A 26,824-nucleotide genomic window follows, 5' to 3' on the forward strand; every position below is an offset into this window, starting at 1 on the left:
AAACGATGCCGCTCATTGTAAAGAGGACAAGTACACCAAATTCAATTAGGACGACGCGAGTATCTCGTCAAACTAAAATTTTATTACGAAAGTGTCACTCTATAATTACGGCTGTCGGATGAGCGTCGCGTGATAGATTATCTACAATAAAACTCGGCTGAAGCTTGCGCCGCGCCGCGCCGCCTGCGCCCGCGACGGGGACGAGGCTGTACGTGCTTTATTTAATACAAAGTTGTCTCGTAAGTTTACCGGCGGTTTAGCTGCGCTCGAGTGCCGTAATTTTGCTCCATAAAACACTTCCTCATTTGTTTAAGTTGTCCGCCGGCGCCGGCTGCCCCCGCTGCCGCGGTGCCGCACCTCCGCGCCGACCAGCGTCATCCCGCTGATGGGCCATCATCGCCGGCACCTCCTAATCTCGCGTCGTCATGCCTCCACTGAGCCGTTACTGAATTAAAGATTCTCTCTATCGTTAGATAAAGTTTTAGTACCGATCATTTTACAAGCCGTTCGCCGTTGAAAGCTCGTTTAATTATCTATTACAAATTGAACTCTCGGCCTGGGATTTTCAATGTTAGCGCGAAATTCCTTGCCAATAAAGCAGGAACTTTTCAGTGTTTTAAAGTTGGCTTGCAACAAACAATAGAATTCCATAATATTGTATAATATTTCTACTGTTATGTCTTCAAGAAGGATGTATGCCAAATGTGGAGGATCATAAAAACACATAATTCAAAACTGGACCGCATTAACTTTTCAAATAATATATTGGTACTTTTATAAATTCAATATAAAGTAGGCCGCTAGGTAAACCGGATAAACCACTTCGACAGTATGTACGTGTACCAAGGTGTAAGCAATGAAAATGATTTCACATTTACCAGTAATAAAGTAAGTACCTATTGTAAATAGAGGTAGGTGTGGATTCGTTCTATGGTCCTACCAACCTCCCGGATATTAACCGTCTCTGTTGTATGAGCCGGTGATCGCGCAGGGCTGGCCGAATGATCTGCCTACGTTCTTATATTAATTACGAGTTCACTATTATCCGCCTAAGAAAAATCTACATCTTCAGAGCTTCGAAGAGAATGTAATGTCGACATTCCAGTGCATAACAGTTTATGTAAAATTATTTTGGCCCTTTTAAGGTATGAATGAACGGATCCTCTAGCTTCAAAGAAACCTACTATATCGAATTAAACGAGTCATTATCATGAAATAAGGACAGACATGTAACTCTTATATTGCCTTTAGCGGCACATCAATATAACTTGATGCAAACCGTCTAGTCTATACATATCCAGTTTTGTGTCACAAACAAAAACAAAATGTTATTCGAACAAGTAATTGCCCATTAGAATTAGTTTAGCAGTAATACTTAGTTTTTATGGATCCACCAGTCATTTGTTTTCACTTGACATGCGCAATAATGTCCCGACTCCACCTATTAAGTCATCTCTCATAGATATACGTGTATGTCATTCTCCATAACACAAGGAATAGCAATGGCGTCGCTGGCTGTTTACATTTCTTGTGTGATACTGATTGGTTTATAACAACTAGCAGGTTTAGTTTTTGCAATTACGATCGCAAGAACCTTCCTGATAGTGACGGTAAGTGCTACCTTTGTGCTGCAGTATACACTGCTCTTATATAAGCAAGTCGATCTATTCCTGTATGCGTGTGCACATGTGGAATGCATTCGTCTTTGATGTACTCACTACAAGCCTGTGTACCCCTCCAGATGCAGTTTTAACTACTTGCGCATTAAGGATGCGAAGTCTTAATAGTTATTCAGCAGTTCTGTAGTCCATGTTGGAATGAAGATGTAGTCGTAGAGATCACAAAACGGACCTTAGAGTCACTTTCACATTTCGAATCACACGTTTGATACCGTCCGAGTTGACCGGCTTACGTTTAGTATTACGCTTCATAAGAATTCAGAAATTACAATGACCAAGATAAGAGCTTTTGACTGTTTTGCAAATGTCACGCGAGTCTTACCAGACTACCGAAAGTGGCGCGGAGGCTCGGCCGGCCCTCCCGCGGCCCTCACACGCATCATCGGCTGCACTATAATGGGTAGTTACCGTTTATTGCAGCGACACAAATAATGCGAGCCGGGCGTCGAACCGCTCCCGGTCAACGCACCAAGATTTATCTCTTCATCCGCTGCACCAGCCCTGCAGCCCTCATTTAAATGAAGCCACAATGTTTTCATGCAACTTTTTTCCGCACGCACAAACACACATCGGCAGGAACCGAACCAGTAACATCACACTGTAGCACATTTGCAGACGCACACGCGGGTTGGACAGGGAGGACGAATTCGGCGGTTCGACATTCAAACGGGCGAATGGCGCGAGAGTGGCGGCGCATGCGCGGACGTGGAGCGGCGGCGGCCGGCGCGCGAGCACTGCCCCGCGCGCGCACTCAACCTGCTCCGGAGCTTTTTGCGGTAAAAAGCTCGAGATAAAAGTAAAATTATTGCGCTCCCACGCCGCCCGCGCCGCCTGCTGCTGCGACGGCGGCGACGCCGGCGCCGCTGCTGCTTCCGATCTCCGCCACATTATAGTCATTTGATTCTTTTAGAGCCATTAGCGGGCGATGGATTATGATTAATGACGTAGGCTTCTTGTTTTAGATGTCGATTCGTTTTGTAATATGAAAATTGGTTTGTCAGTAGTCGTTACGTCGATGGCCGTTCGATTATTTAGCTTCGTAATGGGATTATGATAAGTGCTTTCCTTTTAGAAATGAATTTGTTCATTCAATTTGCTTTTAGTTAGAGCGTCTTATTAACGGCGATGTGGTGGTGTCGGAAGTGTGACTTGTGAATCGCCCGTTGGCCGATCACCGGCACAATATTATCCACATTGTTTGTATCATCAAATGCAAGGTCAGTGAAATTGTTATAATGATACATCACAATGATATTAGCTGCAGTGCGCGGTGACCCGCGTCGCCCCACACCTGCTCCGGCGCATGCATTTACATAACCTTACTTTTACGAGTTCTGTTCATTCATTAACGACGAATTGGCGATTAATTGCTGGTAATGTTGACCAGAAGGCCGTTGGACGGCGGTCATCCGACGGTGACCATCCGCCACCACTCACCAGCAGCGCTCCGGTAGGTAACCAACAGGTTCCAATCACTCGCTTATCAGTTTATCACACACATCCGCAACATTACTCATAAATCATAGTTCAGTCCATTACGACCAGTTGCCGATTGGTTCAGTAAATGATGCGGTCATTAAAAGGTATTTGCATAATGTAGCTTGTAAAACGTTGCTTAGAGCTTTCCATTTCACTTGTTTCCTCCGGAGTGAGTTCTATCTCTATCTGCAAATGAAGTTACAATTAGTTACGTATGTGGCTAGACCCCACAGCAAATTGTGTACTTAACTGAAAGATAAAACTACTTACTTGCCGAATACATTACCAAATAAAGGAGCTTCCTCGAGCTTTGTTACTATACTATACTATACCTCCACGCCTACGTCTCTCTGTCAGTTATTGTAGTTTACAGTCCAACGATTGCTTACTTGACCTTTTGTTATATGAACAGGTCCCGCTCCTCTGATCTTGCGCAACTTTTTATAAACCGCAAAAATAAACGGAATACCTTTGATCATACTCCGACGTAAGCGCGGGCGCGGGGAGTGCGGGTGCAACCTGATCACAGCGAGTTGTATTATGTTGTTGACGTGGATGCGCCAGCGCAGCGACGGGTCCCGTGGAGTCGGGTTACACGCACCACGGGTCCCGTGATCACTGAGATAATTCCCGGCTTCGACCCGCCGGCGGAAGAATAGAACACGAACGACCCACCTCAGAGGTGACAACTAAACATATGTCACAACTGACATTATTTTTTACATCAAGGTTGTTGTGGTTAGGGGTTGATGTGTTATTTTGGGGATGTGAAAAGGGGAACACCTCGGAGCGATGGTCCTGCTCTTACATTTATTTTCAATAGTATTCCTTGGGTGCTCTGTTATCAAATTCCACTGGAAAATATAAATATAAATACATTACGTTAATAAAAAAGAAAGGATCAGGAAGAGACGAAATTTGGTTTTCTAAGAGCAGCAGATTAGAATACAGAATTATAGGTACTATAATCATGATAATTAATAACATATTTAATTAATTATTAACCATTGATATATTAGCTATGAAATTCCCACGTAGACACATCAACATGTGTGTAGGTATCGACGACATCGACCACATTAATCTAAGAATGTTGAGAAATAACTTACACGGAAAATTAGTAGTTGCCGGCAGATGATTATGTATAATTAATACAATTTAATTAAACTTCTTTGATATTACTATCATTATATAATCGGATACCAGAATACTTTTAGGTATACTTTTTTTCCGCTCGATTTTAGTGGTAACGATTAATTTTGAGCGGAATTTGAAGCAAGTGCCGCAGTTGGTACCTGCCAGATGATGTGGTGCTATAAGTCATGGTGCACGACGTGGGAACGCCGGTGGAACAACATAGACAAACCATCGATAACGGCGCCGTAAATCAATAATACACAAATTAATTTATAACCCGACACCACGGCTAAGCGATTCAAATCAATTTCCCATCCTATTGGAAATCAAAAATGAATGACATGAATTACAACTTCCTGCGTAGTTAGAGATCTTTATTTTAGTTGTCATATTTCTAAAAACTATATAACAAATAGATCGTAATTTTTTTTATGATTGATCAAAAAGTTGTCAAATATATTTCTTGATTTTCAGAGCTTTCAGAGCGCTCGACTGGTCGATTAACTGGCGTTACTTACAGGTCACGCAACACGTCACCCAAGTGGAATATTACAATACGATAAATACTCACACCTCACCGAGCTTTCTGAGCGACACAACACACTCAGCACATTATTGCACACAACCACAACATATAGGACAATTACAACATACCAAAAGAAGTACAATCAGCGTCCTTATTGCAAAGCAGCAGAAAGGAATTAATACATTAAACTTACCTACACTGCAACTTGGACTTGTTAACTTTCTTTAGTCCATGGGTAACATAATTGTTATCTATAACAACTTGCATATATATCTACTTGTTGTAATTAGGTTTCCTGTTTCAGGGGGACACCAAAGCAGATATTACAGTAATTAAAAACGGCTTAAGTGAGTAATAATTGTTGTAAGTAATGTTGTAAAGCCGCGCGGCAAATAGCCGACCCGGCCGGGGCGACGCGGGGCAGGGTCAGGTGACGTCATAACTGCTTCCGCGATTCTATAACTATTTTACTATCAGATTAAAACTAAAATCTAATTTCATACAACATTTCTAGCTTATTTTCTTGTGTTATAATAATCCTATTATTTCGAATATAGACGAACTTTACGACAGCAACTCATTTAATGAACCTATTTCATGTAAACGAAACATATGAATTAAAAAATAATAAAGAAAGAAGAGGAAAATTTTATTAAATAGAATACACAAAAATATAAACGATGACTACGGGGCTCACCATCTATCACGTTAGTCTCGGTGAGGTGTGGGGAATATCATCTTACGATGAATGTACCTCTGACTACCCCATTGAAATATAGTCGTGAGCTTATGTTATGTAATATAAAAAAATATATAGCATATATACGTCCCGCTGCTGGGCACAGGGCAATGATATAACATACGAATAACTTGTTAACATTACTGGTACGTCAACCAAAGCAAAACAATAACATTAGTCCACTGCAATCAAAAGCGTACAACCAATCAAAGGCGAGTCGTATTTATCTTTGATCATTCGATGTACCGTATCTGTCTTGTTTCACCACCCACCATCCACCATCTACCGTCCATAACCCACGGTGGACCATCGACCGACACCGGCCGCCACCACCGCCGGACAGGGATCATCTGTGTTCATTGTCAGATTGGTGATGTTCACACAAATACACGGCGCCTTAGTATGCGCACTTAGAGGAGAGCAGGTACCGGTTAGTGCGGGAACTTTAGTACTTTACTTACTGTGTAAAACTAAAGAGATGCATTCCTATGACAAGCCGCCATTGCTAGCCTATTGATGACGTAAGTGTTACTATTCAATTTGAATCTCCTAGGAATCTCCAACATTCCAAAGACTTAAATTTTATTATTCAAAATTAAGTTAATTACTGACTAATGTATTTAATTACTATTATTTGTCACATATATAAAAATCATTACAATGGTACATAAATCGTTTACTAAAAATACAAAATTTTCTTGCAAAGTAAATTAAAAACATTGGACGTGGATTATTTATTTTTTACGAAATGGTATCGCAGGGTCGGATGACGTCAGCTGGTTTCAAGGTTAGAAATGCTAGCTGTCAGTTTTGGCATACCTGGTGTACTTATACCATGACTGTAATAGAGGCGGCCGGACACAATGATATATATCCGTATTAATCTGCGTCGGAGTGGAAAGAATTGGATACCATCAAGAACTTTTCGTATTACCTACTGAACTGCATGGTGACCTATAGATTCAAGTTCAATCTGTCAGTCAACTATAGCTAAAAATAAATGATTAACATCCTCTATGCTGATTTTAGTTGCATGTATCGAGGTTATGTTCGCCTCCCGCCGATCATGCGCCGCTTTGCTCGTAAATCTTATACAACCACCGCCTTGTAAACCACTCCCGCGCAGACCGCGAGCTGCAGGAAGCAACCATAGCCCTCCACTGTTCCATTACAAGTAACCTCTATGGCTATAAAGTATCGAATTACCAACAATGTTCCTACGTTATAATTGCACGGCTGTATCGGAGTTAGCTGCATCCGAGTATACAGCTCTCATTATTGATAGTAAATACTTTTAATGAGTTAATTCTAACCCACAAAATATTTACGACATCGTCAATAGCTGGGTTATCGCGGTTTAATAGACGCGCCTCTGTACCGCCGCCCCATCACATCACTACCGACCGCCCAGCTGTACGTACTAGATTTACCTATAAAACAGATTACATCATTATACCTTTTATATACGTAAATAATACTTGTATCATGATCGTCTTAGATGTAAGTTCAATATCTCTCTTGGTGAAAATAAAAAATACGTTTAATTCTTGGTCACTGATCATTCACGGAACTTTGTAAGTAATTGTAACTACACAAGCAGTGGAGGTCGCTGCAGGAATGAGGGGAAAGTATTCGTAACTTATTTTTCTACAAAAGGCATAAGTACTCAATCAAATCATCATCTGCCTACCGTTATCCTGTGTTCCACTGGGTCCGCTTACCTTATCTGAAGATTTGACAAGTCAGGTTTTTTACAAAAGCGACTGCCTGTCTGATCTTTTAACCCAAAGGGAAAACCAGCCCAATACATGTTAGGTCACATACCGCCGAAACGCATTTCTCGGGAATGTGGGTTTCCTTACGATGTTTTCCTTGACTGCTGAACATGTTATAATTTATTTATGATCCCATCATGAATTCGAAAACAAATTTGAAAATCATTGGTTCATGCCCGTGCTGGGATTCGAACCGGCGACCTCACAGTGAGAGTCAAGCATTACTCCAACTGGGCTAGCACGGATTTACATACTTACTGATCAAATCAAAATCTTTCATCAATATAGAATTATGAACGTTCCGATTCAAGTGTTTGCTGTTCGTCATAAATATCGTGTTTGACTGTGGTGACGTCATCGCATTCGCAATATTGTGTACATAAGTGTACATATCATGTAAGTAGAGGTACCTATTCTACCAGAATTTGTGAAGCACAGTTCCGTGTCAGTGGTTTTGCTTCTGTCGATCTTATATTAATAAGGTCTATTCAATAATAATCATGATATTAAATTAATTTTACGATGTTAACCGCGTCTAACGCGAAATTCCTTGTTAATGTGTGTGCGTCAAGCTAGCGGCCTCAAAAAAAAAATGGGCACGAAAAAATAATTTGACCATACCAAAAAATAGTACTCTTATTGAAAAAAATAGTACCTGTTGTAAAAAAATTAGTACCATCACGGTTCTGGATTTATAGCCATGTTTTATTGCACTTGCTAGCTTGACGGTGAGCGAAATTTGGCGAGAGTTAACGACAAGGTCTTTCGCTTTGATTTAAACGCCGAAAAATAGTACCGAAATAGTACTCACCCCCTGCAAAATACCGAAAGTAGTACTTCAACGGTTCCAAAGTTATAAAGGCAGTTCTTTGATCCCGCTAGCTTGACGTTTTGAAAATACCTATTATCTGGGGAACGCTTGCATACTTCAGTATGTAACTAATGTCAATAAACTCGTATGAAATAGTACTCCCTACCATCATAATTTTGATCCGATTCTCTTTGTAGAAATGTTAAAAAATCAACATAACCTATGCCATACATTTGTTGTTGATACAGTCACGTAGACAATTACATAACCTCACAATTTATTCGTAAGTATTGCCATTTTGGAGGTCTACCCTACCATTTCTTTGCACTTCAGTGCTGCTATTACAAAAAAATCCTATTGCATACACCCATATGCACTAATTTTAATAGAAAATGGCTGCATGGGTCTAGTTCTTATCGAAAACAATCTGTGATTTTAATACATCATAATACATTTTTAATCTGCTGTTTTATTTTATAATTTATACCTTCATGTTGAATTTGTTACGGATCGAAGTGTTTGTTAATAAACAATTTGCAGTATTTGTAGAATAACTCAAAGAGTTTCAACAATGATATTACTTTCATCTAACAACCCTGGCACTTCACCAATTTTTACCCAAAAATGGGGAAAAATACTGAAATCTGACAACATTCTTGACCATGTGTAATAATTTTGTTCGCGACTGTACTTGTCTTAATAAATGTATGACATAGGTTATAATGACTTTTTGACATATTTCTACAAAGAGAATCAGGTCCAAATTATGATGGTAGGGAGTACTATTTCATACGAGTTTATTGACATTAGTTACAAACTGAAGTATGCAAGCATTCCCCAGATAATAGGTATTTTCAAAACGTCAAGCTAGCGGGATCAAAGAACTACCTTTATAACTTTGGAACCGTTGAAGTACTACTTTCGGTATTTTGCAGGGGGTGAGTACTATTTCGATACTATTTTTTGGCGTTTAAATCAAAGCGAAAGACCTTGTCGTTAACTCTCGCCAAATTTCGCTCACCGTCAAGCTAGCAAGTGCAATAAAACATGGCTATAAATCCAGAACCGTGATGGTACTAATTTTTTTACAACAGGTACTATTTTTTTCAATAAGAGTACTATTTTTTGGTATGGTCAAATTATTTTTTCGTGCCCATTTTTTTTTTGAGGCCGCTAGCTTGACGCACACGTTAATGTGGAATTCCGCAATGGGAACCACAGTTACGACATTCCATGCGCGTTCGAATTTGTCCGTGAGCCGGTGATTAGCAAACAAGTGGTTGAGTTCACACTCCCAGCGCTCGGTTCACAACTCGCGCGCAAAAAATATGTTTTTGTTATGTTTTTTGAATATGAGAGGCACCGGCATTGTGGCTGTACAGCCGCGTCGATTGGCGCGCGGCCGCGGGGGCGGGGCCACGCCGCCTCCCGCCGCTCACATAATTACCGACACAGCCTATTGTCATTTGAATTTTGGACAAATAAATATGTGTATTGGTCCGGCCACAAGGCCCCACTGTATTGTCCTTTACACATTGAAAAGGAAATAAGAGATATGCGGTTTCTTTCTTCCGAATTCAATAGCTGACTTGTGAAAGGTTCATGGTATAATTTCAACTTTTTTTCATGTGAATATCAACTGGTACCGTAAGAGGCTTTTATGTCAGCTATGGATGTACTTTTTGTGTTAAGTATAAACACAAAAAAGTCTACAATTTAATGGCATCTCTGATTAAAATGCGATTATGGTAGTTACAGAGTGTCATATAAGAAGGTAAATAAATTCATCTTGCGTCGCTATTGAATTATATGAGGGATATTTATATTTAATTCCTCGCTGGAGAGTAATTGCGGCGATTTGTCTCCACAGCGCGCAGGCGCATAGCAGGAGTGTGATGGGGACTGATGGGAGTGGCACCCGGCAGGCACTTTGTACGCACGTACTTAACGTAGTTACCTACACAAAGTCTAGAACACATTACGTTAAGAGGTCACCTACCGACAACAGACCACGGATCTAAGTTTAATATAGATCGTTTTAGGGTACCTCTTTTTTCATTTTGAGATACAAAACCCAACAATAAACTCCAACAAAATGTAATTTCGCTGTAAACATTGTGTCACCGTAACGTTTGAGCTGCAACAGATAAATAAAAGGAATCTTTTGATCAAAGAAGTAGGCAGTTAACATATAAAACAATACTTAAAATAGAAGTGCAATAATATTGTTAAAATATAGTATGATAAATATAAACTGTATCACTGACTAATAATTAAGTATATTGTCCTCTCTACCAGTTGCAGTGCCCTTACCGGGTCCATGTTGATACTATAATATTTACTTCTGTATTTTTATAACACCACAACTTGTACGAACACATGGTCGCAATAAAGCATTTCTATTTCAGTTAGATCACAAACTAATCAATCTAGTTGTCCCTGATATACCACCGCGATACCGTCCATGCAGCTCACAGACGTCAACCGCGCTGCATCTCCGCGGGAGCTCCGTACAGTACGCCTTATCTATCGCCAGTCATTTGTCACAGAGATTAGATACAGGTAGCACGTGTCCAACACGTGAAATCTTCAATAACGGCGAGTGATTTGCTTCCATGTTGGTCGGTTGGTCCCCCGCTGAGCGAAGGACTGATTGCACACAGATAGTCCACGTAAGCTGTGCCTACAAAAGATGGTACATGATGGAGAAGGAAGGGTGCAAGAGAGCTGGGCGTTAAAATGCCACATCAATTGCAATAGTTAAGTTTATAATAATTACAACAGACATAGAAATATCAGGTTTTAGTTGTGTCTGAATACAAAGAAGTCACGGAATAAATCTGCGAACGCGAATATAAACACGCTAAGTACCTGTTTTAAGGGTTATATACTGCAGACTATTGGTGTAGGTACCTACGTAAGTGTAATAGCTGCAGACAGTGGACGATGACTCACAACAAACAGCACTCAAAACAACGTGGGAATCCTAAAATGCAGACCTCACGCCACCGTGAAGTAGGTACTCCATACAGTGCACTGCTCTCGTTATTCGAGTGAGTCCGCGGTGAACATCCTGCAGCATAATGTCTGAGAATTCGGCGCATGCGCGGTGCGGCGGCGGCTTCCTTGTTCTGTAATTGCGCGGGCGCAGACACGCGCATATTCCACTTCTTCATAACTACTGCTTTCTCACGGCCAGTCGGCATCACTGCTATGTAGAGTAACTACATAATGTCGGTTGTGACCTTTTTCTACATAACAACATATCATAGCATCACGCTTGTATCCCCGAAGGGGTAGACAGAAGTAGGGGTAGACAGATATAGTACACTCACATAGGGGACAAGCCTTTTGCCATAAACTGCGCACAAATCCTGGATAACACATGATATCAATCTTCTAACGCTGAAGTTTCAAAAATCCAAAGGCTTACCTTATTCCTTTCGTTTTCTTAATAATGTACCATGTATAAATAAGTAAACCGGTTTAATAAAAGGTAACCGGGTGATCGACAAAGTCGTTATGACCAGCAAGTAGTGCGCATCACCTCGCATGACACTTGGTCACAAAAACCCGACATATTTGTGGTGCGTTTAAAGTAAGTTTACGTGCCTCGAACCCTGCACTACCTGGAAGTGGTCATTACTGATGGCACGTAGGTAATGGCACGTACCGGCACGTATCACTCGCAGTCTGAATCACTATAAATGTTAATGTCTCAAACACGACGCTAAGCACGCTGGAAAGTGACCTCAAATCCTATAATATCATAAAGATCACCTGAGTACCAACTACAAAGTCTGGTTTCTCTTGTAGTAACGTAATGTAAGTTTAATCTATTTAGGTACAACAGATACTGTAGCTAATGACGATGGTGGCCATGAGCCGAATCGGAGTCCACGAAATTCCTAGTAAACACTAAACCCCTTGAAATACAATAAAAATCGCTATATTAAAAAAAATACAAGTATGACTACGCTCTATCTTATAGGCTCTTTTGCTTGTCAACTACGAATGCACAGAGCAGATTATCTACTGAGATTGGTAGTCCGGTGATGATGTCTCTGTATGTATTCACGTGTCCTCTTCCAAGAACGCGCCGATTACACCAGCAATTACCCCGCCCCCCGCTGCGCCCGCGCCTGCGCAGCCCGCCCGCGCCATATCGGAGGACATTCAATTGCCATTTCCAGTGCGAATGTAAATAATATATGGACGGTGGTCGGTGTCTTCTCCCGGCGCCGGCGCCGCCAGCGTCGCATTAGGTGAGCCTCCATTTTTCCCATATTTAGACAGGTCCGATGTGTTATTGGCTAACTACATTAAAATTCTTTCTCTTGTGTACGAGCAGACTGGACCGATTAAACACTTATTAAGATTCAACTTTCGATTTTTCATTTCTGTTCACTGCTACACAGCACTTCTTTAGGTTTTCCCACGCTGTATTTTCTGAGAAGCTACATGGAACCTACATAGAGTGCTTCCAAAGAACTGTTTGACACAAGCCGGACTCCAGATCCAACTCACCTAGAACTAGGTCCAACTAGGCTACCGCTAGTATTACGCCTTGTAATTTGTAATGTAGATACTTAGTAAATAATTTATTGTAACTTTAGGACTTAAGGGCCCTATCTAGTACCACCACGGTTACGCCACCAACAAAACGCATGTATATTAAAGGTAGCTCACTTGGTTGCGCAACCATGGCGTCGTAGTGAAATAGGGCCTTTAAATGACGTTGGCTCAAGCTGATTATCATCGAACGAGCGAGCAAGTGCTATTAGCGAGATGTACCTATACTTTTAAGCAACAATGTAGCCGGGGGGAGGGGGTCCCACGTCTCGTAGGTGGTCCCAATAATATTAATGTACATGTCAGAGTCATCAATCAGATGACTTCGTCCGTCAGCGGCCGCCGGCTGTCGCACCACAGTCGCTGCGGCACACGACGCTAAATCAAATACAATTGATAGCTACTAATAAGGATTGTTTATCTACTAACTGTACCACACGCCTTAGCTTTGTTGAAGATAAATGTACTTAATAATACATCTAAATAGGCAGCAAGTGCTTGTTATATATTGAACTACATTCCTTAATATAAGCATGGCTTTTATTTGAGGTTGCCTACACATAGAACTCTTTTTGCTTTTGGGTGATTGTGTCGTCAGTTCGTTAGGTACAAATACATAATTTCGCAATTTTAATCTGTAGGAATGGAATTCCATAATCTCTGCTTACCCCCGGTAGACAATAGGCGTGAATGATTCGATTTTATGAATTAGAATTCATGTTTCGTTCCTTGAAAATTGATATCACGTGGTGTTCAGGATTTGTACCCGTTGAGTGCAATAGGCTCAGCTGGCGAGGAGTGAGTGCATATACTATTCACTTCTGCCTACCCCTACGGAGATACAGGCGTGATGCTACTTTATGTTTGTTGTGATATTGTATGGTATGCTGATTTTTTTCCAAAAAAATCGTTCTCGTTAGTGTCGGAACCGTCACCTTCTAGATGACTCCCACAGAGGATCCCCATTCATCTGACATTCAGAATTACTTTCCTAATAAATAGATACCCGTAAAAGGCTATTAATATCGGATTAAAGAGCCAATTAATTGGTGCCGGCCGTAACTCCCGACCACCGTCAGCAGAATCCGAAAGTAAACTCCAAGATAGATTAAACGGTAAAGCGTTAGATTACACAATGTACTAACTACTCACGCTGAGTCACTATATACCTATGTACCTAATACAATATGACTAGGTACTTATTTACTAAACTACACAATGTATTAGAACGACACTCAGCAGATACTCACATGATAAATGACACCCCTAGTTAGTGCGCGAGTAAACTGAGTGTAGTAAACCAGACGACGTGTAAGAGATGTTACAGATGTATCCACCGCTATCACTCCGTATCGTTGTCGGTGTTGCCACCAGTATCCGACCAGCTCCACGCAGTAAGCGCGCAGTTGCTATAACTATGCCTCAAATACAATCACCTCTATTTAACTGAGTAATGGTCCCGATCCCGGTGAGAGAAGGTTGCAAATCAGGTACTCGTCCGTGCGGTATGGAACCTTGTCGTAATGAGGTGCGCACGCGCAGTTACACGGGCAGCGTAAGAAACTGGCCCATTGCAGTGCAGCTTACCTTTCGCCGTGAAAGGCATTTTCTAAGTTAACGATATCGCCACTTCCAGCTGCGCAATTTATCTCAGTAATAGTGATTTAGAATTGGAGTAATTTATTGTTAGTGCTAGTAGAAGATGATGCGCCTTAATAAGAAACTCGAGGAGGTGCTCCCACGGACCGGCGCAGATTCATTTTATTGGACTTTAATTTTGTTAGTGGCGATTGTGTTGATAATACTTACATCACTTCTTATTAAAGAGATTTTTTTTTCGTAATGTCTACATCATTAACTTAAGAGCCCCGCACTTGTCGGTGTAGCATTCTCCATTCTTGTTTATCAAAGGCCAATTCTTTGACTTCCTTATAAGACACGACATTCGCCTTCGCTTTAATTTGTTCCATAAAAGCTCTTCTGAGTCTTCCCCTTCTTCTCTTTCCTTCAATCTTCCCTTCTATGATGTTTTTAATAAATTCGTCGTTTCTTGTTAAGTGTCCAATCGTATTGTCTCTTCTGTAATATTTATCTCCTTTTACTAACTGTTTTTAGCACTTCCTCATTAGTAACCCTTTATGTCCAACTTATTCTTTCTATTCTCCTCCAACACCACATTTCAAAGGCCTCGAGTCTCTCTCTGTCCCTCTGTGCCAGTGTCCAAGTTTCACATCCATAGAGGGCTATACTCCATACGAAAGTTTTGATGCATCGTTTTCTGATTGCTTTGGCAGTCTTGGCCTTGAATATGCACCCCTTGTTATGGAAGGCTTGTTTTGCCATTGCTATTCTGGTTTTAACGTCTAAAATACATCTTGAGTCATTAGTTATTATGCTGCCTAGATATTTAAAGCAAATCACGAATCGCAATGTACGAATGATAAATACAAAATACCATATGATGCAGTAGCTGTTATACCAGAAAACTTATACTGACCTTCAGAAACCTCGTATACCTAGTTTGGTTGTAACTGTGCGGACAAATAACAAGCAATGAGTTCTATAAGATGTCATAATAGATATAATTTCATACGGACTAGTTTGCATACGTAATGCCAGCGGACACACACGACGACGTAGTGTGGGCTGAGGAATCAATTTATTAGGCCCTTACGCCTTAAGGAGAGCAAGAGAGGGAAATGTCGCCCTAGAAACTTCTTTGCCCCACAACAACATCCCTAGCTACGCCAGTGCTCATGCCCAGCTCACGGCCCCAAGGCGTCACCCCGTGGCCCACGTGGGAGCGAGGCCCCGCGGCGCGTCAAAGGCATACTCCCAAGTAATGCCCGTGCTAATTGTAGCAGCATTAGCATGACGGCCTCATGCCCGCACGTCTCACATTCGGCCGGAAACCATACGTTTAAAATCAACTTAATTGATCAGCTTGTTAAAATTAATCCTTCTGGTAACAACCGCAAATCAGATACGTAGAGTTCTCTTAAATAGTTGCAAGCTACTCCGATAATAGCCTGTGGAAGGATAATGACTGCGGCAATGGTCCTGCAATCGCAGATATTAAAGGAATTCAATTAAGAAAACATAGTTTTAAAACAAGAAAATAATGTCCGAAAACTGCAACAGCCAACAATGTAGATACTACTGGGTGCACGTTTAAACATGCAAATCTTACAAATATAATAGGAAACGTAATGACATCAAACAGCCCGGCGAGCAGTCAGCGGAAGGCCTGCGCCGGCGACTGTCGTATAAGACGGCAGTGAAATTAAAAGTTAATTTTATGACCTGCAAGCTCCGAGGATACTAGTAAATAATATCGACAGTAATTAAACTGATCCTTTTTTAACCTTACAATGTAATGAACCAAATCAAACTATAAAAACTGAATATGATTGCGTGGTAGTAAAATGAGTGTGACCGGAGACCACCCGGTGTGCGCCCGCGTCGCTTCCTGCGCTGGCGCAGCTCGCGGGCGGGAAGTGCCCGCTCTGATGACCAATCAATACGCCAGATCATTACATTTTGGCTACCTGATATCACCACGCTAATAGGACCGCTCTAATAGCAATACTCTAATAAAAAATAACGGCAACGATAATAAAATACAATATTACCTTAAGTGGCTTCTAACGTTCGAAATTGGAATATGCAAAGGCTTCTCGGAGCTGCGGCATTTTATTTCATTCTTCCCCGGAACGTCGCATGGTTCTTGGACTTTATCCGGAGACTAGATGCCGCATCAATTAATTATAATTAGCGACATTTGAGAATGCGCGGCGAGTGCGGCGAGCCTGCGCTGCGCCCGCGCAAGAAATAAGCCTCAAGTTTTATCACTCGCATATTTTCTGCAACAGACTTTTTATTCGACTTCTTGCGCTAACTTACCGTGGAAAATGTTTTTTTATTCCGTTCCGTGGCGGCAAAAATGTAGCATTAATTAGTCGGAAGATATATTCAGTGAAATGTCATCTTAATGTGGCGGCCGCCCACACCGCTGCACCGGTCACCGCACTGATTGCACATTCATGTGATAATGCGCGCATGCGACGTTATACGTGTATATTCTACGTTTGTTAATTGCCAATCGGTTCCTCTGGAGTCCCGCTTCTAACACTGCTAATGTAGGTAGTTCTTGGAAGGCGTCCTGTGACTTATAATTTATTAGTAGATTAAATTAAATATTTAACTCATTTCTTATCGTAATATACGATCCCAACGACGTTATTACCCTAGCCAGAGAAGTGGCAAATCAGCTCGAGAGAACAGACACTTCAGGACCCCAATATGAATCCCGCCAGTGTGGTCAACGAAAACGAAAAAGGAATCTCTGCACTCAGCGCTTATCGGTCCTCTAAGGTCGGTTGATTCTTTCAAATTTAATCCTCTGAGACAGCGGTGTGCATTCAGCACCCTCAACGCGACTTCGGTGCTCCCCATTTGTCCGACCAAGTAGTTAATACCATCTGAAAAAAAACCTGTCACGTCAAAATAAAAGACCTGTCGATATGTTGACCTGTTGATACGTGGGTGCGATACGTGGCATCTGCTGCAACTCAGGCATGTTCAAGACAAAAGTATACTATATACTACTATATCACCACAGCAGATCACCACCGTCCTCCGATCAGCACCGATTACAGTAGGAAATTACAAAATTAGTTATAGATGCATCTCGTCCGCAGCGCACACACTGTTAATTATGGTGCGTTATGAACAAGAACCTGTCACGGAATGCTGCGTTACCAGCGATTAGCCGAGATCTGCCGAGACCTGCCGAGATATGCCGAGACGCGAACAGTCCAATCTCGACCTGCCCTCATTATACTACCAACCCGGCAAATTATGAAGAAACTCGCGCTCCTCACTCCCAACATGGAGAGACCAACCCATATTATGTTCGCAGCGATATCGTGCACAGGATAGGCTGTTACATTCAAACAGCTGACGTCGAGTATCTAAACGAGTATGTTTCGTGATATTTGGATCATTTTAGATCAGAATGAAGGACAAGTTAATCCGAGAATTCGTCGAAATTTTTTAATCCACGTCGTGCGTCGTCGTGGACGCGTTGTTAGATCATCTCCTTTATACGTCCCCCGCTCAATATCTGCCTGCTCAGTGGATAGATACTAAGAACCTAGGTCATCCTGAATTATACAACCATTTACTTACTTACTGAAAATAAACTCCAGTACAATGTTTATAGATCAATGCAAACACCCGACTGATTGGAAAACGTGTTGTCTCATAGGCTTCAATAAGATCTAAGGAGGCAGTTACCAGAGGTCGGTTAATAAAAAGTGGTTTGCAGTATCAGTATCGCACGAGGTAGACCCGAGCGAACAGGTTTGCAACGTGCCCAAAAAAATCAAGTCGTACGCACCGCCCGCTTCGGAGATAATTTCCCCCGTATCCGGGGAAATATAAGGTTAATAAACAGTCTCAAGATGGGTTAATGATTGTCTTCACTCCGACTTTATATTACTGCGAAAAGATAATAATACAAACCCTAAGCTTATAGCTTCCACGAACATTCTCCGATGGATGATCGTTGAATATGACATTCAAAGTTTGCCCCATACATGGTATGACACTATGAAAAACTTTGAGTAAGTACAATGATCCTTATAGTATAATCCAGGGAATGTCGCAGCAATGGACTGAAGGATCACGTAATCGCTTTCCCTTAATGCACGTATACATACTCCTATTATTAGCGATGTGCTGGAAACCAGCCACTAATACATAACTAGGTTCTTGCAATGCGGCTAGCGGGCTAATATACCTTGAACGTTCGAAACAATCTGGATACCCATTGTAGCAATACTTGGAAGACACTTCCCTGGCAGAAGCGTGACTATAGCAGTGTCAGTGCGCAGGATGTGTGCAGCGTGCGGAGTGATCGGCGCGCACGCAGCTCACGCGAGCCCTCAATAGTAATCACTCCACTGTCGACCATTATCTTAACCCGCCCTCTAATACTGCGCCAGCTAATTGCAAATTATAATATTCTAGTTACCCGTAATCCATGGTGATCGTCCGGACATCGCGGCTTCATTAACGGTCGCGTTCTTGATACAACATCCGTCCGCGCATCCTAATATGGGCGTACAACTTTAGAACAGAAAACTTGCATTTTTTTTGTTTATCATACCGATTTAAAATAGGCACAAATAATGTGCTAAAGTATTTAATGCAAATTAAAAATTAGCAGTTCAAAGTTCGCGAGTATTCTCTCTATATATAAACGAATGTTCTCTCTTTCCTTTGTAACTCTATTTCCTTCTATTTTTTTACTTAATTTTCTTTTCCTTTCATTTCTACTTCTTTTTTCCTTTATGCAGAGGCGGACGTAGGACAGGAATCCTAATACAGCTTTGAAATAGACTACTCTGGCCGCCATCCCACTGCCGCCGTCAGACAGAGTACTGGGGGCGGAAGGCAAGAGGGAAACCACTGCCCTATTTTTTCCTAAAAAGTGGCACGGAGAATGCTACACCGATAAAAGCGTGGTTCTTATAATTTAGTGATGATGATTTCCCTTGAGCTTAATTATCACGTTTTATTTGCATATTTGGAGAAAACAACTGCAATAAACAAGATACTTTCATTTGAACAAATATTGGTAAATGTATGTGAATTGGTCTCAGGCCTGTCTTGACTCGAGAGGCTGATCCTCGTCTCCATTCGCGGCAGGCACCGGCGCAGGCGCACGAGGTGAGCAATGAAGATCGAGGTACAATTAAGCGAGCCGTAGATTATAGTAATTATGAGCAGGAGATTGGCGCGCAGGCGCGGCCGCGACGTGAGCGCGCCAAATTGCCGGCGAGAGCTCGCTCCGCCGCCAGAGCAATCAAGTACTTCGCAGCCCGTACCCGGGATAAGGTCACGGGTGGTTGGAACATCACACACTCGTGATCTACGTATAGGCACCTACGTGTTGCCAACAATAAGTAAGTACCTACTTAAATCATCTCGTTCGCTGTACTTGCCAACTACACCCACTTACTTAAAATAACGGTGGTAGGGCAAGTATATGAGTTTAGTCAAGAGCAAACCCATCTTAATTAAAAAAAAAGCAAATTATTTTTTTAGTTGATCACACTAAAGAACCGCGGCTTATCTGAAATACTTAATAATAAAGTGCAGAGGAGATTTAAATTAGCCGTTGTATCGTCCAGCATGGAATTAAAAAGCGCATCAGCTGCGCCGGCGCATACATCCGATAATGTTCCAATTAAACGCCATTACTGCGCCGGAACATTCCGCGGCAAGCATTGATTGGCTATCGCGGAGATCGCACGAACACCAAATAAACAGAGGGTTAAAAATAAATTAATCACAGCAATTCCGAAAATTATCCAGTCAATGTGGACCAAGGTATTCGCTTCGTGTCCAAGAGCGACAGAATGTCCGGACAACTCCGCCGTAGAGACACCCGCCCTGCCCACTCTCTATTGCAGCTTATTGGCACCACATTACTCATGGCTCAGTTTGTAATAGCTCGTGCACTTACATTTAATGAACTCCGCTATGAATGGAGCTTTGACTTCGCTATAATTGGCATAGCTACTTTTCAAAACTAATAACTAATTATTCGTTAAAACATTGCAGACCCTTGACTTCGCAAATAAATCTCTGCTGAGAATGATTTATTCTTTAGTCTTTTAGGAGAGGAACATCTAATATGAGAAAAAATATAGCCTTGTGTATATATCAATGTCAATGTGGACACATTGGAAACTATAGTGGTCTCTGAGTAACTATAAACATCTGATTATAATTCCATTATCTTATTAAAGTGTGTAATTCTTTGCAAATGGTCCGTTGTCAAATCGGAATGAGTTGAATATACACAGAACGCGTCCACGGCCGCGGGGCCGGCCTCCATCTTACTGAGAGTAAACACGTCAATAGCAGGTATTAGCTGATGATAGGACATTAGCGGCGTGATTGGCGTGCGTGGTGGTGCACCCGCCGTATATAGCGGGCGTGTCGGCGCGGTCGCCGGGAGTGGCCATGTGGGGGGCAGCGGTTGCGCGGGCGCCGTGGCTGGTGCTGGCCGCGCTGGCGCTGCTGGTGCGCAGCTCGCAGGCGACTGTCGAGGTCATGAAAGACGTCACGCTCGGCTTCGGGGAGGCGCTGCAGCACTGCCGGGAGGAAGTACGTTGCACTGAACTATCTTCACACCTTTTGTAAAATTGCTTCAGCGAAATATCTATGCCATTCGTGTAATTATAATCGTAAAAAAGTCATGAAAATTATAGTGTTTCTTAAAATTATTTCCAATTCGATACTTTAAAACAAAATCCATTTGATATCAACTCAGAATCATAGTTTGAATCATCCCTCAAAGTTTTCGTTACGATATCATTAACACCCTGATTTTTCAATATCTCAGGACTTTAGCTCAATGCCATTAAAAGATTAACCAGCATGCGTTAAATTATTTTCCAGATAGCGCCAGATATACGATAATTAATATAATTAGGTGGATACTCGTACCTATTAATTTAAAACCATAATATCTGCTACAGAAAGCTTCTTTCTGGCAATTGACTAACATAAATCACTGCGGTCCTGTGGTTCACCGACTTCCTTCTCACGCCGGGAGCGCCGATTTTAACCCGGTACCAGACTTGGACCAATGAGATGTTAATGTATCTTAAGTGCAGTTTTAATTACAGTCGGCTCGACCATTATAAACGGCGATACTGCTCACCACCTATAACGTTGGTCTAACAGAAAGCTCGGTGAGGTGTGAGTACTTAGTTCATTTTGCGATGGATATTATTATATATAGATTAGATGACTACCCCGATTGAGATATAGTCGTGCGCTTATGTTAACTTGCATAAAATGTTATACATGTGATGTGTAGAGTCAGCTGACAGAGGAGAAGATGGAGGAGTTTTTCCACTTCTGGCGCGAGGACTTCCGCTTCGAGCACCGCGAGCTGGGCTGCGCCATCAAGTGCATGAGCCACCACTTCAACCTGCTCACAGACTCGCACCGCATGCACCACGACAACACGCACCAGTTCATCAAGTCCTTCCCCAACGGTATTTATGTTTATTTTATTATCATGGCTGACGTTAATGGAGTAACTATAATATGCGTACTAGGTATCAATTGTGTTAGTATCAACGGCCGAGTAGTCAATTACTTAATCTCAAAAACCAAGCACATTTAATTTTTTTCATAAAGTAAAGAGAAGATTTTTTTATAAAGTACACTTAGTAATTTACTTAAACAAAATAAAAGAAAAATAGATAAGCAGATCTTTCGATACAGGTAGATATTTCAGTTAGCTAAACCCAAAGTTGCACAGGTCTCAGTGCTAAAAATATATTTGAGTAAGTACAAGGGATGTACATCTATTGATTTTGGTACGAGACACCGGAGTCTTTTTTTTGACGGACTTATTGTAGATTTGCTGCAGATGGCATATTAACTACTTGGCCGGACAGAGATGTATTCAAAAACTCAAAAAAATATGAAAAGAGTTTGGAGCGAAGCAGAATCGGCCGTGAGCAAAATTAAACTCACTAGGAGAGTGGTTAAAGTGGCGTGGTTACTTGTTACCCAGGTGAGTTGCTGGCAGCGCAGATGGTAGCGATCATTCACGATTGCGAGAAGGCGCAGGAGTCTGAGGAGGACCACTGCTGGCGCATCCTGCGCGTGGCCGAGTGCTTCAAGCATACGTGCACGCAGCGCGGGCTCGCGCCCAGCATGGAGGTGCTCATGGCGGAGTTCATCATGGAGGCCGAGGCCAGATGATCTGGGGCGCGGGCGGGGAGAGGGGGTAGGGGGGGCGGCAAGTGTAGTAGTACTACGTTCATATAGTGTTAGGAACTTGGATTCAAGTGAGACGTGGCAGACAGGTAGGTAAGTGAGTATGTCAGGAATTGTTTGTCCCGTCTCAATAACAGATTATCTGTTGTCAAAATTGCTACATCAGGATGTGTGAAATGTGCAGGAATTGTAGGTACTTTTATGATTGTCTGTATAAATTTAGATTATTGTAGATATCAGTTAAAAAATCTGTTCATTTGATGTTTGAAAAACTATCAAATTCGAGTAGAAATAATAAGACAAGTGTCTACTGTGCTATGTCATTCGGCATCAGCGATCCGGTATGGACATGGTCATAAACTTTAATTATTATAACTATTACCTGGAAGCAACAATCAGAGAGGACCTAAACATCCGCTGCTTCGACAATAAGTGGTACATGTTTTGCCATCTTATAATAAATAATAAGATAAAATTAAATTGTATAAATTAATAAATCGGTAATCAGACCACCAGTCTCATGGTTGGATGACATTGTGAGGTATGTCGGAAAGCAGTGGATAAGACTTGCATGGGACCCGAGGCCTATACCCAGCAGCGGGTGGATATGGATACAGGCTGAATAGATAGACGGAATCAGACTCAGGTACAACGGGAGTACTTACTATTAACTACACTTGCCAGGTATTTAAGTAGATACCTAAGTAGGTACTAATATTATTACTTCTCGAGGGAATCTAAGCAATATTCGATAGATAAACTTTAGGGTAGGTGTACTGAGTTCGTGGTGAGGCGGTCGTATGGGAGAAGGAAGTAAGGTACAACTTTATAGGTATTGTGTGTAATGATGATTGTATACCTGCATTGTAGCTATTATACACTTCTTATCAAAAAAATATTAAATACGACTATCACAAAACATATTATAATATAAATAACCTATATACGTCCCACTGCTGGGCACAGCCCTCCTTCAGTCATTCGGAGGGGGTATGGAGCATGATACTCCATCACCCAGCTCCGGTACGGGTTGGTGAATGGATGTGTTTCGGCTAATAAATCGGGACCAACAACGACATAAAAGTGCCTACCGATGCATGGATTCATGTTACTTTTCTGACAATCAGGTGATTCAGCCTGCAATGTCCTAACCAAATAGAGGACAGTCTCGCAATGTGATTTCGATTATGCCCCCATCGGGAATTGAACTGGGACCTCCAGATCGGGAGCACAACTTTCTAACCACTTGACCACGAAGGATAGAAATAATAATTAAAGTAATTAACAAAAAATAAATAACTTGAATAGATAATTTTGAAAATACTATTAATCGACACAATTCAAGATTCGATTAATATAGGTATGTAAAGTCCAGCACACCCCTGACCGTTTTCCAATTTTCTTTAATTTACGCTCCAACCATTACTAATGATACTATTAATAAATCTAAATAAACCAACAACGCAATACCCACTCCCAATTATTTCAGTATACTTGCCTTGCCTTTCTTAAATTTTTACGTTTTTTTTTAACCATAACATGACAACTACTAAACCAATTGTGATTAAACTTGCATTGTTGCCTGAGTAAATAGTTAATCCAATAACAACAATTATTGAAGTACTTACTAATAACTAACCTCCAACTGCTTCGTGTTTCCTACTAACACTGATAAGGGCTTCTTTCATACAAAAGACATCAACGAGTTCATTGTTATTGTAAACATCTTATCGTTACATTATTGTACCTCACTACACAATTCGCTGAGAATTATTGCATTACGATCTGTAGTTGCTTGCATGGCTAAACATACATACTTACATCCACCTGCGTTATATAAGGTTATATTGATAACCTATTTTTATTTAAGTATGTTTTAAATTTTCATTTTACAATAGGTAGGTATATAAGGTTTAAATAATAAAAAAAGGAACTGTTTAAATTTTTTTGATGAGAAGTAAGATAATTACTTAGTAAATAAGTATAGTTTTAAGGTAACGACGACAATGGCTTTGATAACCGGTTAAGAACAAATAAACGCCTGTAAATGCTATAACAAGTGTTTTATTACGCCGCTCCGCGGACAATCACCATTTTCGTCACTCGCTTCAAGCGGGGATGTAGCTCAGTGGTAGAGCGTTCGCTTTGCATGTGAAAGGCCCCGGGTTCGATCCCCGGCATCTCCAATTTTTGTTAACGTTAATTTAAACGGACCAAAAAGCAATCGATACCTAATAATACAGAGTATAATTAAACAATAAGTACTTTTTTTTTGCTATTAGTTAATCCATGATATTGCTGTATAGTAATCCTAAAAATAACATGGTATCAAAACAAAAGTAATTTATAAGAACAACAAAACTTAACTTCTTCACTTCATGTTGTTCTTCTCGGAAATCTTGACATAGTATTATTCCTTATGTTAAATGTAAAAAAAAAACTATAAATACACAAAAGAATAAAGAATACTATGTATTTCACTATAGGAAGATTTGTGATACGAAATGTCTTATTCCTTATTCTATGCTATCGTGCAACAAAAAAGATAATTTAACCACGTTTTAAAAAAAATGCCAAAAGACTTTTGATGACCCCGACGTGATTTGAACACGCAACCTTCTGATCTGGAGTCAGACGCGCTACCGTTGCGCCACGGAGTCGTTGGAGCTTAATGCGAATTTTTGAATAACATTACTCTGTCTTGTGTAATCTTAAACAATTAGTAAAAATAAGCGTATTTTATTCTACTTTAATATTTCTGGATTAGACACATTTACAACAAATATTTAACCACGAAATTTAACAATACCTGTGATAGTAGTAAACACGTAACAAAATTGAATGCAAATTAAATATATACTACTAGAGACACCTAGTAGCGAGTGGCAAAACTAGAAATGTTGAAGACGTAGTGTTGTACGTTGTACACCAATTTAGTACGCTGTAGAAAGTATAGATGGCGCTTAATATTTTTTTGTAATTTTTGATTGTAGAATAATTGTAAAGTAATTAAGCATATGTAAATATACTTGTATTTAAGAAATTTATGTAATAGAGAAAAACATTCGTGCTATTACATTATTTGGCGCGCACATATAGGTACTAACTACCTAAGGCATAAAAATAAAATCGAATCGAAGGCATTTTTTACATTCCACTCACAATATTACTTTAACAGAGACGTGAACAACCGAGTTGGCCGGTTATACAGGTAGGTATACCTGTAGTGTAGTCACCTACCTAGAGGCAGGTAGCAGGTAAGTATCTATACTTACTTGTTTATGTAAGCAAGTACGTAGGTTCTAGTTACTTACTATATGGACTTTTTATTCGATAACAACATGACTCGATCTATCTATGCAATAAGATCGCCAAAACAAAATCCAGTTTCGCTTGTGAGGTGAATTCCCTGCCGCCGACACTGCGCGTATAAAAGCGAGTGACCGGCGCCGGAGCCCCAACTACTGCTGGCCGGCATTTGCTCAGTATAACACTCATTGGACTCCTTCAAAATGTTTGCAGCTGTTGTTATTCTATCGTGTTTCTGCATGGTGCACGGCCAAGTGGAACAAGGCATATTTGCGCAACTCTACTATCCTCCAATACCGAATCAAACCCGCAAGGTCGCTGTCAGGCCGGCCGAGGTCCAAACAACTACGCAACGTACGACACTTGGAAGTGAAGTGGACATAGCTGGTGAAGGGGCGGCGAAAGTAAATGAAAAGGATACTGCAAGAACCACGCCAGTGTCCAGTAGTAAAGCAGCTGATGGGGCGAGAACTGATTCATCTTCAGCAGCTTCCCTGCAGGTGGCACCACTGGGGCGAAGCGCCCGCGACTCCGGATTCCGGACAGCTGGCCGCCCGCGCCCCCTGACCCTGCGCTGATCCACAACCATACTAAAACAAACTGAATCCATGGACTATTGGCATTACCCGAACCCGAATATTAAACAATCAATCATCTGAATATCATTGTAATAAAGTCATGAACCAAAGTAAGTAGTTTGTTAGTTACGTACCATCAGAATTGTGTCATCAAGCATTTGTGTACATAGGTTAGGCACCTCACCTACAATTAACAATTAATGGACATGTACTAATAGCCGTGGCTTATGTAAACACTTGGATTATCCTCTAAGTACCTACATAAGTATAATATCATCGTTCTGCAATGGTAATAAACCATCTGATTGTGAATGGGTGTAACAAAAGGGTCATCATTTATAACCAAAACAAAGATAAAAAACGCTTATGTATGTTATACATGAAATTAGAAGGTTAAACGAAGGAA

The 26,824-nt window shown here is 41.1% G+C and overlaps 1 protein-coding gene and 2 non-coding genes across 3 annotated transcripts; 2 read left to right on the forward strand and 1 right to left on the reverse strand.

The window, feature by feature from the left end:
* Window positions 1-20,755: 20,755 nt before the first annotated feature.
* On the forward strand, window positions 20,756-22,516 carry LOC126374648 (general odorant-binding protein 1-like). Its single transcript, XM_050021339.1, has 3 exons — window positions 20,756-20,899; window positions 21,618-21,798; window positions 22,326-22,516. Exons 1-3 carry the CDS (start codon window positions 20,756-20,758, stop codon window positions 22,514-22,516), a joined length of 516 nt encoding a protein of 171 aa, XP_049877296.1.
* A 2,129-nt stretch (window positions 22,517-24,645) lies between these two features.
* On the forward strand, window positions 24,646-24,717 carry Trnaa-ugc (transfer RNA alanine (anticodon UGC)). Its single transcript has one exon. It is a non-coding gene; the product is annotated as a tRNA-Ala (tRNA).
* A 402-nt stretch (window positions 24,718-25,119) lies between these two features.
* Trnaw-cca (transfer RNA tryptophan (anticodon CCA)) lies at window positions 25,120-25,191 on the reverse strand. Its single transcript has one exon. It is a non-coding gene; the product is annotated as a tRNA-Trp (tRNA).
* Window positions 25,192-26,824: the final 1,633 nt, after the last annotated feature.

This window comes from Pectinophora gossypiella, chromosome 17, assembly GCF_024362695.1.
Source record: "Pectinophora gossypiella chromosome 17, ilPecGoss1.1, whole genome shotgun sequence".
Classification (NCBI taxonomy): domain Eukaryota; kingdom Metazoa; phylum Arthropoda; class Insecta; order Lepidoptera; family Gelechiidae; genus Pectinophora; species Pectinophora gossypiella.

Excerpts from the sequence above, each read along its gene's own strand:
- LOC126374648 (XM_050021339.1), top strand. The coding sequence starts at position 20,756 with ATGTGGGGGGCAGCGGTTGCGCGGGCGCCGTGGCTGGTGCTGGCCGCG. Across the intron at positions 20,900-21,617 it reads TGCAGCACTGCCGGGAGGAA|AGTCAGCTGACAGAGGAGAA; the intron begins GTACGTTGCACT and ends TGTGATGTGTAG. Across the intron at positions 21,799-22,325 it reads CATCAAGTCCTTCCCCAACG|GTGAGTTGCTGGCAGCGCAG; the intron begins GTATTTATGTTT and ends CTTGTTACCCAG.